The sequence below is a fragment of the Manacus vitellinus genome, unplaced genomic scaffold (genome assembly GCF_001715985.3).
Source record: "Manacus vitellinus isolate BGI_N305 unplaced genomic scaffold, ASM171598v3 scaffold_8_pilon, whole genome shotgun sequence".
In the NCBI taxonomy this organism is placed as follows: domain Eukaryota; kingdom Metazoa; phylum Chordata; class Aves; order Passeriformes; family Pipridae; genus Manacus; species Manacus vitellinus.
The window spans coordinates 2583122-2595967 of NW_021940864.1; the positions used below are offsets into that span (position 1 = coordinate 2583122).

General features: G+C 41.0%; 1 protein-coding gene across 1 annotated transcript; it reads left to right on the forward strand.

Moving 5' to 3' along the window:
* The first annotated feature begins 2167 nt into the window (after window positions 1–2167).
* KCNK12 (potassium two pore domain channel subfamily K member 12) lies at window positions 2168–11941 on the forward strand. Its single transcript, XM_029965079.1, has 4 exons — window positions 2168–2294; window positions 4900–5791; window positions 9297–9414; window positions 11302–11941. Exons 1-3 carry the CDS (start codon window positions 2168–2170, stop codon window positions 9331–9333), a joined length of 1056 nt encoding a protein of 351 aa, XP_029820939.1. The 3' UTR covers window positions 9334–9414; window positions 11302–11941.
* Window positions 11942–12846: the final 905 nt, after the last annotated feature.

A 12846-nucleotide genomic window follows, 5' to 3' on the forward strand; every position in this document is an offset into this window, starting at 1 on the left:
CACTGAATAGACTGGGCATCTTTTCCCAAAGTCTCTGGGTGCGTGTATGCACTTTTTTATATACTGAACATTCAGTTAGGAAAACAAACAAACCCAAAAAGCCCCGCACTTGGTTTAGGTCACTCTGGTTCACACAGCAAATTTACAGGAATTCTGACCACCTATTTACTGTAGGCTTTGGGAACAACAAGTCTGTTCCGCATGTTAAAGGAATGTCTCTAAAATAACTTTTAGAAAGTTAGGAAATGCCAGAAACTGCCTGCTTATTCATGTTGAGTTGGTGTATGGGTATGACCAAGGGTGGATGGGTGAATGGGTCGATCAATGGGTAGAATGTTTATGGGAGTCAGTTCTTAATTGCATAGTCACTCAGCATTTTCTCCATGGAATATCTGCTCAGTACATGGGTCACCAAGGACTACGAGCTTGTATATGATACAGGTTAGGCCAGCTCTAAAAGCTGCAGTTGTACCTCATGTCTTCAGACATCGCATAGGTCCAACTTAAAAGGTCTTAATTCATGCAGTGCTAGGCAGACTGCTACTGTTCAGGAGCTGTTTCCAGCACTAATCTAAATGAGATCAAATGGGATTTTTAGAGCAACTTTGATATTAAAGGATTTGCAGTGGAAAAGCTCTAAAAAGATTTACAGTATTTTAGTAAAGCGGGCTGAGAAAGAATGTTAAAGGGAAAGTAAGTTTTTAATTTGTAGTCTGAAAATGCAAAGCCAGGTGGAAGAACTGACTTGTAGTAGTCTCATTCCTTGGGTAAAAGCACTGGATACAGCAGTTTTGTCAGCTCTCAGCTGTGACCCTGTATCCAAGGCAACTGTTTCTGAATGTTAGGTGGTGAGGAGCTATAGAATAGATGAGAGGCAGTTGTGAAATATACAGGTATGATTCTCAGGGGAAATAGTAATGAAATGCCAACAGGTGGAAAAGGGTTGAAGAAAGCACCAGAACCCAAACTTGGAATTCAGAATAGGATGTTTTCTTCCTTGGTGTTAGTTCCTACATGTTAGTCAATAAAGACCAACCAGGGCTGTTGGAAAGCTGTGAAGTAAAGCAAACGTGGAACAGATGTGAAACAAAATTGCTTGCTCTTTCTTTCTCTGTCTGTGTTCTGTAACCCCCATCTCTTGGGGACAAATCCTGCAAGAACTTAGTCTTTGTGTTGCAAGAAATTCTTTCCCTCTGGAAGCAGAATTCTGGTTATAGTTGTTCTTGTTATTGTTTATTTCTGAGGAATCATTTGTTTAAAAAGGTGTATTCAACCATTTTAGGTTCTTTTATTCCTTTAAATGTAGCTACATTATATTTATGTAGAGGTGATGCTACACTGATGATCTGTGCTGTTTCACTCTAGGATGTAAAATTATGTGCTGACTTGCTGTGTGAGTGAAGTCCCATAGCAGGACACTTGCATAAGAAGAACTGGAGTGCCTGAGAGAGGCAGGGACACATTATGCCATGGTAAAGGCTGGAAGACTTTTTTTTGTGTAGTTCTTGAAGTGACTAAAACTTTATTCCATCTCTGGAGAAATACATCTTTACTGGAAAACTGGCAAGCTTTTTAATCTCAAACTATAGTAAGACAAAGCAATTGGCCTGAAAGAAGAGCTCATTGGTACTAAAGCTGCTATTCTTTTTTATCTTCTGGCATCAACTATCTCTTTTACCTGTAAGAAAATAGGTAGAAGAGAGCAAGAACAACAGGAAGCATGTCACGAGTTTGCCCAGCTGTACTAACTCTTGAATCCATCACCAGGTTAAGTAATTTAAACTCCAGAAGAGCAGAATTTTAACCACAGAACCTGTTAAACAAGTCAGGATGAGGGTCTTATTTATTGCCAGCACTTACTCATGAGAGGCTGCTGAAGAGAGTTTTTATCAGCTCATCTCTACTGATTCAGTTTGGGGAGGAGAAGTATCAAACACATGAAATTATTGCTGCCATAGAGCTTGTATTTGAACTGGTGGATCAGAGTGAGGCAGAATTAGCATGAGGGAGGTTGAAATATTGCATCTGAGCCACACAAAGTCAACCCCAAGGTACCTGTATAATACGTCTCAGGGCCATGAAAAATGTAAAGCACCGTTGCGCTTTTTTCCTTGTACTGGCTCAGAGGCACAGGCAGTTCTGGATTAATTTGTTTCATCCAGGCATCATGATGTACCTTAGCCTTGAGCAGGGGCTGAGCTCAGAGGTGGTGTACAGAATAGACCAACCCCCTCGTGGTCCAGGTGGTGCCAAAGGGACAAACACGGCTGGCAAAGGAAGACTCTGTGTGGAGAGTATGTGAGTGCACTTCCCTCAGCCAGCTGTTGACCTGAAGTTACACGAGGGACGTGTTTTAGTGGTGGGCTTGGCAGTGCTGGGCTAACAGTTGGACTCAATGATCTTAAAGGTCTTTTCCAACCTAAATGATTCTATGATTCTGTGTTTTCCTGGTCTCACCTGTTTCTTAGCACTCTCGTTGCTGTGATGGGTCCTTTCACCTTGCATAGCTACATGCTGAATTTTGGTGACATTATGCTTCAGAAAATCTCAAAACATCAGAAGTATAAAACTTCAACATCTCTCATGAATGATCACCGAAAATACTGAAAAGCTTCAGCACATTTACAACTTGATCCAAACTGTCACTACTTCTTTTTTTTTTCCCTAATTAATAAATGTGTCTAGCCATATGTGGGACAATAAACCCATTTATTTTGATGGTGATGTTCACATGCTTGCTGTGAAGCACATGTTTAAATGCTTTGCTGACAAGGCAGAGGCGAACAGATGCCTTTTCCATCACAAGCTGGCTGTGTATCTCTAGCTGGCAACCGCAGCAGGCTCCCCAGCTTCTTCTGAGGGCCAAGCACTATTCATCATTAAATGAGACAGCTCCTGCTAGCAGCCAGCCCAATCCAAAGAACAGGTCTACCCCACAGAGGAGAAGGAACTAGGAAGAGCTTCCCAATGACCCACGTTAAACCTGGGACCCCAAGGCAGGCTTCTTCAGGTCTGCTCAAAGGTGGTCTTTTTTAACACTACAAAGTGGAGATACGGTAGGTCCAGAAAACAAAATATAATTACCTCTTTGGTGATATTTTCTGGTAATACTGTGCAAGTTTTTCGCTGACTTTTACAGAAAATACTCTTTTTACTGTGAAGGTACTAATCATAGAATAATAGAATGGTTTGGGTTGGAAGGGACTTGAAAGAGCATCTATTCACAACACCCCTGCTGTGGGCAGAGACACCTTCCACTAGACCAAGTAACTCAAATTATGCAATATAGTCTGAATTGCTGGCACACAGCTGTTTCCAAGCATGCCAAATCTCTTGTGAAAGTAGGACCACCTTTTTCACCGTGCACCTTCATGTTATTGAAAAGATATATCTGAGTTTACTTGTCATGAGCATTTACATTTTTTATCAACCCATGTGAAATTCTCTGTCAGTGAAGTAGGAAGGGAGCACAGGTAAACTACCCAGAAAAATACAGCCATTGCAAAAATAAACCAGTAGATTTCAAGCAGCAATCTCAATTCATTATATGTAGGAAATATTTTCCTGTTGCTGTTTGAAGGTGCATCATGGTAATAAACTGGATTTAATGATTTCATTATGATCTATAATTATGTCATTGTGCTCTATGCTAGAAGTAGCTCCTTTTTCTTTACAAACTTTTATTTATGTGGTCTGATATTGGTATTTACCTCCTTGAATATGTTACTTGCTCAGTATTTTTGTGGAACAATAATTTCAGCATGTGGATTTTTTACAAACCATTAGTTTAGATTACATGCAGTTACTTATTCATGGGACATGAGCAGTCACCTCGATCCTGTCAGTGTGTTTTTTGACTCAACCACCAGGTGTTCTTACAGGGAAGAGTAGTAGAACAAGGGCAATACCTGCAGAATTGAGTTTCAGAAGCATCTTCCTGAGATTGTATGTGAAATATATGTAAATCATTTCCATAATACAACTGCTATCAGCAAATAACACGGAGTGAACTTACTGTATTTATTTGCATGCAAATTTAAGATCACTTTTGCTGTTATTTAACCATCTGTAGCTACAAGATATTACTGCTTGTTCATAAAATTATGCGTATGAGTAATGTCATAATAATAAGTAATATTACAATAAGTAATTCTTAAAAAGAAGAGGTGAATTAATATTGTTGCTGCATCTTCCCCGAGTGTTTATACTCTGATTTTTCTATTTAACTTCGCAGCAGTGTTTTTCCCTAGTGTAATTATCAGTCTGAGAGTTCCTAATGCTCCCAGTCTGCCAGGCAGCTCTCTAGTGTGATGGCTTTTCCTTCCCTCTGTGATGATACCAGGTGGTCTAGTTGCAGTTGGGATTTGGATAAGACTTTAAAATGCTGTTACGTTTAAAACAATATTTGATATATGGGAGGTGAGTTATACAGCCTGAAAACTTGCCTCTTCTCAGCAGGAATTATATAATTGGACCTCTATAACAGAAGTGTTACACTGGGTTACAACTTGTGAACAGCAAGCTTAAACTTTCCATCAGGTCATGCGGGGCTGGCACATATGGGAGCAGTGAAGTGGTCTCTTCACCTCATCCCACCTTGAAGAGGTTTGGGCTCGGTGATCCTTCCACCTGCGTTTACAGACTGGTGTTGCTCTGTTAATACACTGCTGTTCATATGTGCAAGGATTTTTTTCTTGCTTTCAGGTTTTAGTCATCTTGTTGAGCTTTCTGGTGCCTTCTTTGCTCTTTACAGAACTCGGTTTTATGTTGGCCTGAGCTGATTTAGAGATAGCACTCCTTTTGTCCAGTGAGATGAGACCCTTGTTAAATTACACATATCCTGAGCTTACACATGAAAACCTATGTCATTAACATTACCCATTTATCTCCACACCGCAGGTTTCGGAATGACCACACCCGCAACTGTGGCTGGAAAGGTATTCCTCATCGTTTATGGCCTTTTTGGGTGTGCTGGGACCATCCTTTTCTTCAACCTCTTCTTGGAGCGCATTATCTCCCTCCTGGCATTTATCATGAAGGCGTGCCACGAGAGACAGCTGCGAAGAAGCGGTCTCCTACCTCCCAACTTCCGAAGGGGGCCAGCTATGTCTGGGGTGGGCAGCCTCGTGGGCTGGAAGCCATCCGTTTACCATGTGTTGCTGATTCTGGGAATATTTGCTATTACCCTTTCCTGCTGCGCCTCCGCAATGTACACGGCGGTGGAAGGATGGAACTACGTTGATTCCTTGTACTATTGCTTTGTCACATTCAGCACCATCGGCTTTGGAGATTTGGTAAGCAGCCAGAACGCTGCATACCAAAATCAGGGATTATACAGATTCGGAAACTTTGTATTTATATTTATGGGGGTATGTTGCATATACTCTCTTTTTAATGTCATTTCAATTGTAATCAAGCAAGTTTTGAACTGGGTGTTGAAAAAATTCGAATGCAGATGTTGCCCAAAGTGCCATAAATCAAGTACCCGCCTCAGCCGTCGCAACGCCATCACCCCCGGAGCCCGCCTGCGTCGACAGAACATCTCAGTGGACACTGATGGACAGTACGACAGTGACACCGAGGGGAGGAGGCTCTCTGGAGAGATGATCTCCATGAGGGAGCTCACGGCGTCCAACAAAGTCTCCCTGGCCATTTTGCAAAAGCAGTTGTCCGAGACGGCCAACGGCTACCCGAGGAATGTTTGTATCAATACGAGACAAAACGGTTTCTCTGCGGGGGTGGGTGCTCTGGCCATCATGAACAACCGCTTGGCAGAAACGAGTGATTCTAGGTAGAGTTTTTGAAATTCCTTTTGTTTCTCTAATAAAAACGAAATGGTGACTAGGCTGGAATTATCATTGTAAGCTACTGGAAAGTTTTAAATTCAGACACAGCCTTGGTATTCATTGGGCGTTCAGCATTTTAGTCTCTGGGGGTTTTATAAGTTTTCTCTAATATGCATTGAGATATTTATCATTATGTTACAGTTTTCCCCTGAGGGTCTTTTGGAAGAGACTTGGATGTCTTTGATGCAGAATCTGATGCAGTTACAGAAGGATGGTGTGCATGGTTAGGATGGTGTCAATACCAGCCTGTTCTTCAGAACAGAGCCTAAACCCAAACTCTGTGTTAAAATGCGTTGAGGGCAAGTTTGGCTCCATATTCAAACATGGGGTTGGTAAGGTTTGATTAAACCAGTATCTCACAGTTTGTTGAAGTCTGGATCTGGCCCTGAGCTTTGTGCTTGATGCTCTTCAGCAATTCCTCACAGCAAGGCCTGTATGTAACACACATGTAGGTGATGGCTGCCACACCACCTTTAGTGTGATTGTGCTTCCCTTCAATAACCCTACTGACTTCAACAGCAGAGGATTGAATGGGCTGGATTCCCCTCATACAAATTATGGGTTTTAGCCAGTCATGTCTGAAAGACTGCCTGCCACCTAACTCATAAAAGTCAGGGGGTTATCAAGGACCGTATCAAAGTGTGCAAAACTATTTCTGCCTACTGAATAACTGGAAACAGGCAATTGTCATCTTCAGTACTGACTTCATGTAGTGCAAGAGAAGCCAGTATGCACCTCTGGTATCAAATGTTTGCATCACCACTGAAATGCTTATTTCATTACTTTCACATTAAAATAAGTCACTAAAATGAATGCCAGGCTCTCTGTTGTCCTAAATTTGCATCTTTTGCTTCTGCAATACTGTTGCAGAGATTCATGCAAATGATTTTCTTGCAGTTTTTTGAGGGCTCCAGCCCTGTACTTATTTCCCACAAATCTGACTGTGTAGGTTATACAGAAGAGCACTACTTTGGAGTTCCCCCCGAAAGCTGGCTTCCCCCAGAATGCTGATGTGAAGTCATAAATTGGCCTTTGGCTGTTGCTACCATCTTAAGCCATATTTAACCTGCACTAGCCCAAACCACTGAAAAACCAGAAGCAAACCTGGTCTGGAGTGTCTAGTTCAGCATAACAAATGGGTGCAGAGGAATTGCTGCAAATCTCTTTTGAAATACATGCACAGCTCTGGATCATTTCTCTAAATTCTCTCTACTATGCTGTGAAGTTAATTAAAAGGCTTCTGCTGATTCCAGGCAAGAAACAAAACTTGAGCTTATATTCTGAGCCACAGTGACCTGCTCTTGGAAACTTCTTTTGAAGTTGTAGGCAAGACCATGAGTAACTAGGTTGGTCACTGAATAAATTGAAGAAGCTGATGAAAACAAACTGGGAATATTAGAAATGATTGAAAATATTTCCATGAAGTTTCATATAGATATTTTACTCTGTTGTTTACTTACTTTGCTTTGCCTGGGTTTGGGGTAGCCATCATTTTTGCTTTCCTTTAAATTTGTAGTGGTGCAAAATGTTTTGGAATTTAACCTTGGAAAACTAACTTTTAATTTGAGGTTTTGCACACTTGAGCCTGCCAGCTGAAGTATGGCAATGATTGTATCTTTTTCCTGACGAAAAGGAATCAGAGCAGCAGATAAACCATCACACATGGATCTGTATCACACTCTAAACATAGTCACAGCTTTTGTCAAGATGCATTTGGCCAGAAACAGGCAGTGATGATTGTGTTCTCTTTCTACCTGACACAGACTCACACTTAAGATTATGTGGTATAGTAGAGTCTGCATTCAAGAGGCAGGAGCTTTCTTGATGGTAGGGAGACTCCCCAAGGTCCACGCGTCAGAGTGCCTTCCTGTCTGTGCACTCCTGCTCTTTGAAGAAACAGGAAGAGTTCAAAGTGTTTGGTGATCCCAACCTGAAGCCCACTGAGGGATAAATTTAAGCAGGCTGTGTAGGGGCAGGTCATGGTCTGGAGAAGACTCAAAGACTGGTTGCAGAAGTTGAAAGACCCATTTCAGGGAGGCGCCTTCTGGAGATGCCAGGGACATCTTTGGAAACAGCAGAGGCAGGGAACCAAAAGAATGAAAATTTGTTATTTTCCTTTGGGATTACCCCTACAGGTAAATAACTATGATGGTTTATGTGTTCGTTAATTAAAAGTGTGAATGAGACCCTGCTCTCTTTCTGCAGCTAGACTCTCAGGGTTCTATCTTGGTACATTTGCCATCATGAGGACTATTACTCATTAGAAGGAGCCCCACTCTGTGAAGTGTTGTATAAATCAAGGCAGATGGGCTCTGTCCCAAAGGACTAAGGAGTTTGAATAGATAGGACCCCAAGCCACAGGAGAATTTGTTATTTTGCTCATAAAACCATGTTCAAATTCATTAACATTCTGTGAGCTGAAGAACTCTGTGGGGAAAAATTTGCAAATTAAGGTGGGGGGTTTTTCAGTAAGTTGTTTTTAAAGGATAAATATAACCATAATTAGGGTCCTGTTTAAATGTTTGTAAGTTGTTGTCAAACTACCTATTCCTGCCTGGGAAATACAGTGATGTAATATGAAATTGTACATACCTCCTCTGTACTTTTTCTGCATTTAGGCAAAGGCAGTCTGTTGTAACATGATTTAAATGTTTCTGAGTCTGTCTGGTACCATTGTTTACAGTGGTACCTTTGCAGGACCCTTTGCAGTTCCTGTTGACCCCAGGGGAAGTTGGACCAGGTCCTACAGCTGGGCTTCTCAAGGGATTTGAGCATCTGATTGCTGCTCTATGCACTTAGGTCTAATGTTTATTTATTCCCAAGATCCTTGATACACTCCATCCTGCTTCTCCTTAGCCTCAGAGGCATATAAAGTGCATGCCCAGTTGTTTACCAGTGCCCCTATTTCTTGCAGTGCACATATCCCTAGAAGCTGATACAGCTCAACCACAGGGACCCCCAGTTTGTATCTAAGCCCTGTAAAAATCCCCAACCCCATCTGGCTCAGCAAAGCCAGTTTATGAGAGGGTCAGAGCAAAGTTAGTGAGCTGGGTCTCACTGGGCAGCATCTGACAAAGGGTGGCCTTACAGTTCCCTCATATTCAGTGGCTGAAGTATTTTTCAAGGGTGCATGAAAACCAAGCTCCAAGTCTCTACTCTTTAGCCTGCTAACACTACCTGGGCACCCATCACCTTTGTGCATGAGTACCTGAGCCAAGAGGACATAGGAGATTTGAGATCAGTCATTCGTAGTCCCTTGTGCTCTTCCTTTAGCATTTTCTTAATGACAATTCCTCTTTAAACTTGCCAGACGTGGGCACCTAACTCCTCTTTGATTGTGCATGGTCCAGCTCGGGATTCCCTGGGGCAACCTGCTCCTTTTGTGAATTAACCCCTAAACATGCACCAATTGCACCAAGTGCAATTCCTCCTGGTATTTCGTTTTCACAGACAAAGCAGATACCAGCAATACCTGGACACAGGCTGAAGCACAAGAAATCAGAAGGAAACTGAAGGAACAGAGTGGGACAGTGAAAGCACACTGCACTAGATTGCACTTTCTTTTCAGGTAATTTGGGAGTTGTATTACATTCTTGAAATGTTTCTTTTTTTCTAGGTTTTATTTTTGGATAGCCTTGAAAGAATGCAATTAACTTAGGATTTAAAAGTTCATCTTCCCTGATACAACCCCCGCAGCCCTCCCTGCAGAACAGCAGCAGTGACTCCTAGCTGGCACAGACCAAGACATCCCAGTTGCCTGCTGAGAAGTTGTACAGGCAGTGCAGACCTGAGCTCAGACCCCATGCCCCAAATTAGTCTTTTGATGCCTTTGCCCAGGGAAGAGCATTCAGGAGCAGCAGAAAGCTACAGGACTTGGGACTTCTCTGTGAGCCAGCCCTTAGTGAGACCAGTGATGGCACAGGTGTGAGCTGGTCAGACAAAGGAGATACCGAGTTCACCTGGCACATGTGCTAATACCTTGCAGATGAAAATTAAAATTTAGGTGAAAATTAATGAGGGACAATGACCAAGCAGCATCTTCTCTTTCCCGTTGAGCTCAGGGCAGAACAATTACAAGGAATAGTTTCTTGTGAAACCTGTAGCATGTGGCAAGTCACTACATTCACTTCTTGGGGTTTGTCTTCCCTGTTTGTGTCTTGGACAAAGTTTGGAGTCACACTGAGATGTCATCTGTTTCTCTTTGGTTTCTTCCCATCTGCAAAGCACAGTTCTCATTTTGTGCAAAAAATTTAGATCGCTTTTTATTTGCTTGCAATAAGGAAGGACGTCCTTCAGACCATATAGATGTTCAGAGAAGTAATCTGAGTGACCTCAGCCGCACATGGAAGTTTCTGAAGGACGAGGCTGCAGTTTGCCTGTCTCCCTGCAGAAGAAGCATTGCACAAGTAACTCCCATTACTGCTAGCAAGACATATAAATGTTCTTTAGGCAGTGGTTGGGGCCATGCAGCAGGAGGCACAACTGAAAATGCAAGATGGGTATTTGTGCCTCTTTGCTATGTACATGCTAGTTGGCAGCCCAATTAGGAGTTCTGTTTGCAACCAGAATTACTGGTGGAAGACAGGAGAGATGTGAGAATCACACCAAAGCTCTCTGTGACCATGGTGTCCTCAGCCCTGGTCCTGAGGCTTTTCTCTTCCCCAGCTTTCTGCGGGTGAAAATTTGGGTATATTATGACCATTCACCCATATTTCAGTCATGTCTTAGCTTGCTACTGACAGACAGACTTATAGCAGTAGTGGAGGTCATATAGCCAGGTATGTAGGCACGGTATAAACCTGATTGCTTATGTGGGATGAATTTATGATTATATGAAAATTAGCTGTAGCAATGAGACCGTTCTCACTTCTTAGTATTTTTCCAGCCTTTAAATTGAAAAATATTCAGTGACAAATCATTGCAATGAATGTTTGGAGCTAATCTAAACAAAACCGTATTTTGCTGATTGCTAGCAAATCTATGGGTATGGCTTCTGCTCTAATTGGATTACTAATGTGCCTTTCCAAACCAGTACACATTTGCAATGCTATATTTAAATAATACAATAAATGCTATGTTACATAATAACTTCAATTAGGGCAAATTAATACTTGACTCACACAAAATAACTAATGAACTGTGCATTGCTCATTGTACAACCGATATGCAATTTCTTTTTGTGTGTGGGAATATGTCCATATTTGAGCTCAAATTCTGCTTTCATGAATGCTAAGGAAACAGAAACTACATTGTAGAAAATAATGGACAATTCCACTGAGATTCCACAAAAGGATATGCATATTAGTACATACACAGTAAGTGGTTCATTATGCATGATAAATATGATGTACAGCAACAGCACTGAGGAAGGACTACTTCAGTTTACACAGCCACAGTCTGTGGCTACCAATAAAGACACATGCCTTTTTTCTTTCTCTTTTTGTTTATTAAATAGGTAACATCCACTCTGTAATTAGAATAAGACTTTAAACCATCAAAAAGAAAATGCAATTGCCCTAAAGTTTGCATAGCCAAAAAGAGGTCTAAAGTCAGATCCAGGTGTGTCTCAGGCAGCTCCCAAGCCCAGGCTCAGCATGGGATGCAGGTAGGTTTAAAATTGTGTAACATCATCATCCCATGTGTCTTCAGGATTGGGCTCTCCAGCAGGTGGTGCTTTATCAAACAGTCTTAAGAAATACGAAGGTGTTCCCGTATTCCTTTTATACTTTGCAAGATGTAACAGTACTTTTTGAAGCCAGTGAGTCAATGCAAAAGTAATGCTTTTATAACATACAATAAACAATGAGAAAAAAATTACTGCTATTTCTGACTCTGCAAATCAAACAGCCAAGTTTTCTCAATGGGTATAATTTCCTATTCCATGCAAGTAAAATTATGTCCAGAAAATTTTTGCTTGTGGTAACATCAATAGACTGCACAGGCAGTGCAATAATTCAGTTCCAGTTTTATTTTAAAACCTCAGTATCTGAAAGCACATCTGAAAATGGTTTGCAGATTGTTGGAGGTGGGGAGGGATTGTGTGTGTAAACATTGTTTATTTACAAAAATAAAAAGTACTATTCTACTTATACAAACACATTTTTAGCTCACTGGAATACTGCCTTGTTGAGTACTCTGCAAAAATATTAGTTCCAAAGTTCCAGCTGATTTCAGTTATTCAAGTCTCAAGATACATGCTCAAAAAACATTCCTGTTTATTTTATTTCTTTTTAAAAGAGCACAGCTTAGTAGGTATCTTTAACTGAGCTGGCATTACTGTTTCCTATTACAAGCCTCAGTAGTTTTACTTCTGCAGTTTATTTCACTGGTTTTGGTATTTGCTCACTTCTACATTGAATTATAAAACAGTGATCAGTTCTGTGCTGTTTTCTGGTTGGTATCTCTTTCCTTTTTGTATTAATTACAAATAGATGAAATATTGACACCAGCAAAATATCCAGCAGATGTTCCCAATCACACCAAAAATTAGTCACTCTTATGAATATTTTTCTTTTAAAAATTGTTTTGTAAAATCTAAATCCTGAGTATAAATTGTGTATCATGGTTGAAATTAGTAAACAATATTTTTCCTACCAACAGAAATCCAGTGAAATATGCTAAAGATTAAGTTTTATGTAAAAAGACTTTCCTGTTTCATTTGCCCATTTTATCTAATTTTTTTTCAAATTCTTAGTCAGAAGTATGTAAATCCCATTTGGAAAATGCCCTGTGCTGTGCATTAATTCCTATGAATAGAGCTTCTGAAGGGATTAAAACCGAGCCTGCCTGCCTGCTGCAAACAGAATTGCATGTATAAACCTTCAAAACCTTAAATATTTGTACCTGTTTGGCAATTGCAAACCAAGGGCATGCTAATGTAATTCCAGTTCAGGCAAAGAAATGTAAATCATGGGGTTCTACTTGCTGCTAACCACTTTTATCAAAAAGACCTCGAGTACACAGCTACAGCATCAAGGGCAATGTACTGACTCTTGATACT

Coding starts and splice junctions, on each gene's coding strand:
- KCNK12 (XM_029965079.1), top strand. CDS start 2,168: ATGATGTACCTTAGCCTTGAGCAGGGGCTGAGCTCAGAGGTGGTGTAC. Junction 2,295..4,899: donor AGGAAGACTCTGTGTGGAGA/GTATGTGAGTGC, acceptor TCCACACCGCAG/GTTTCGGAATGACCACACCC. Junction 5,792..9,296: donor GCAGAAACGAGTGATTCTAG/GTAGAGTTTTTG, acceptor TCGTTTTCACAG/ACAAAGCAGATACCAGCAAT.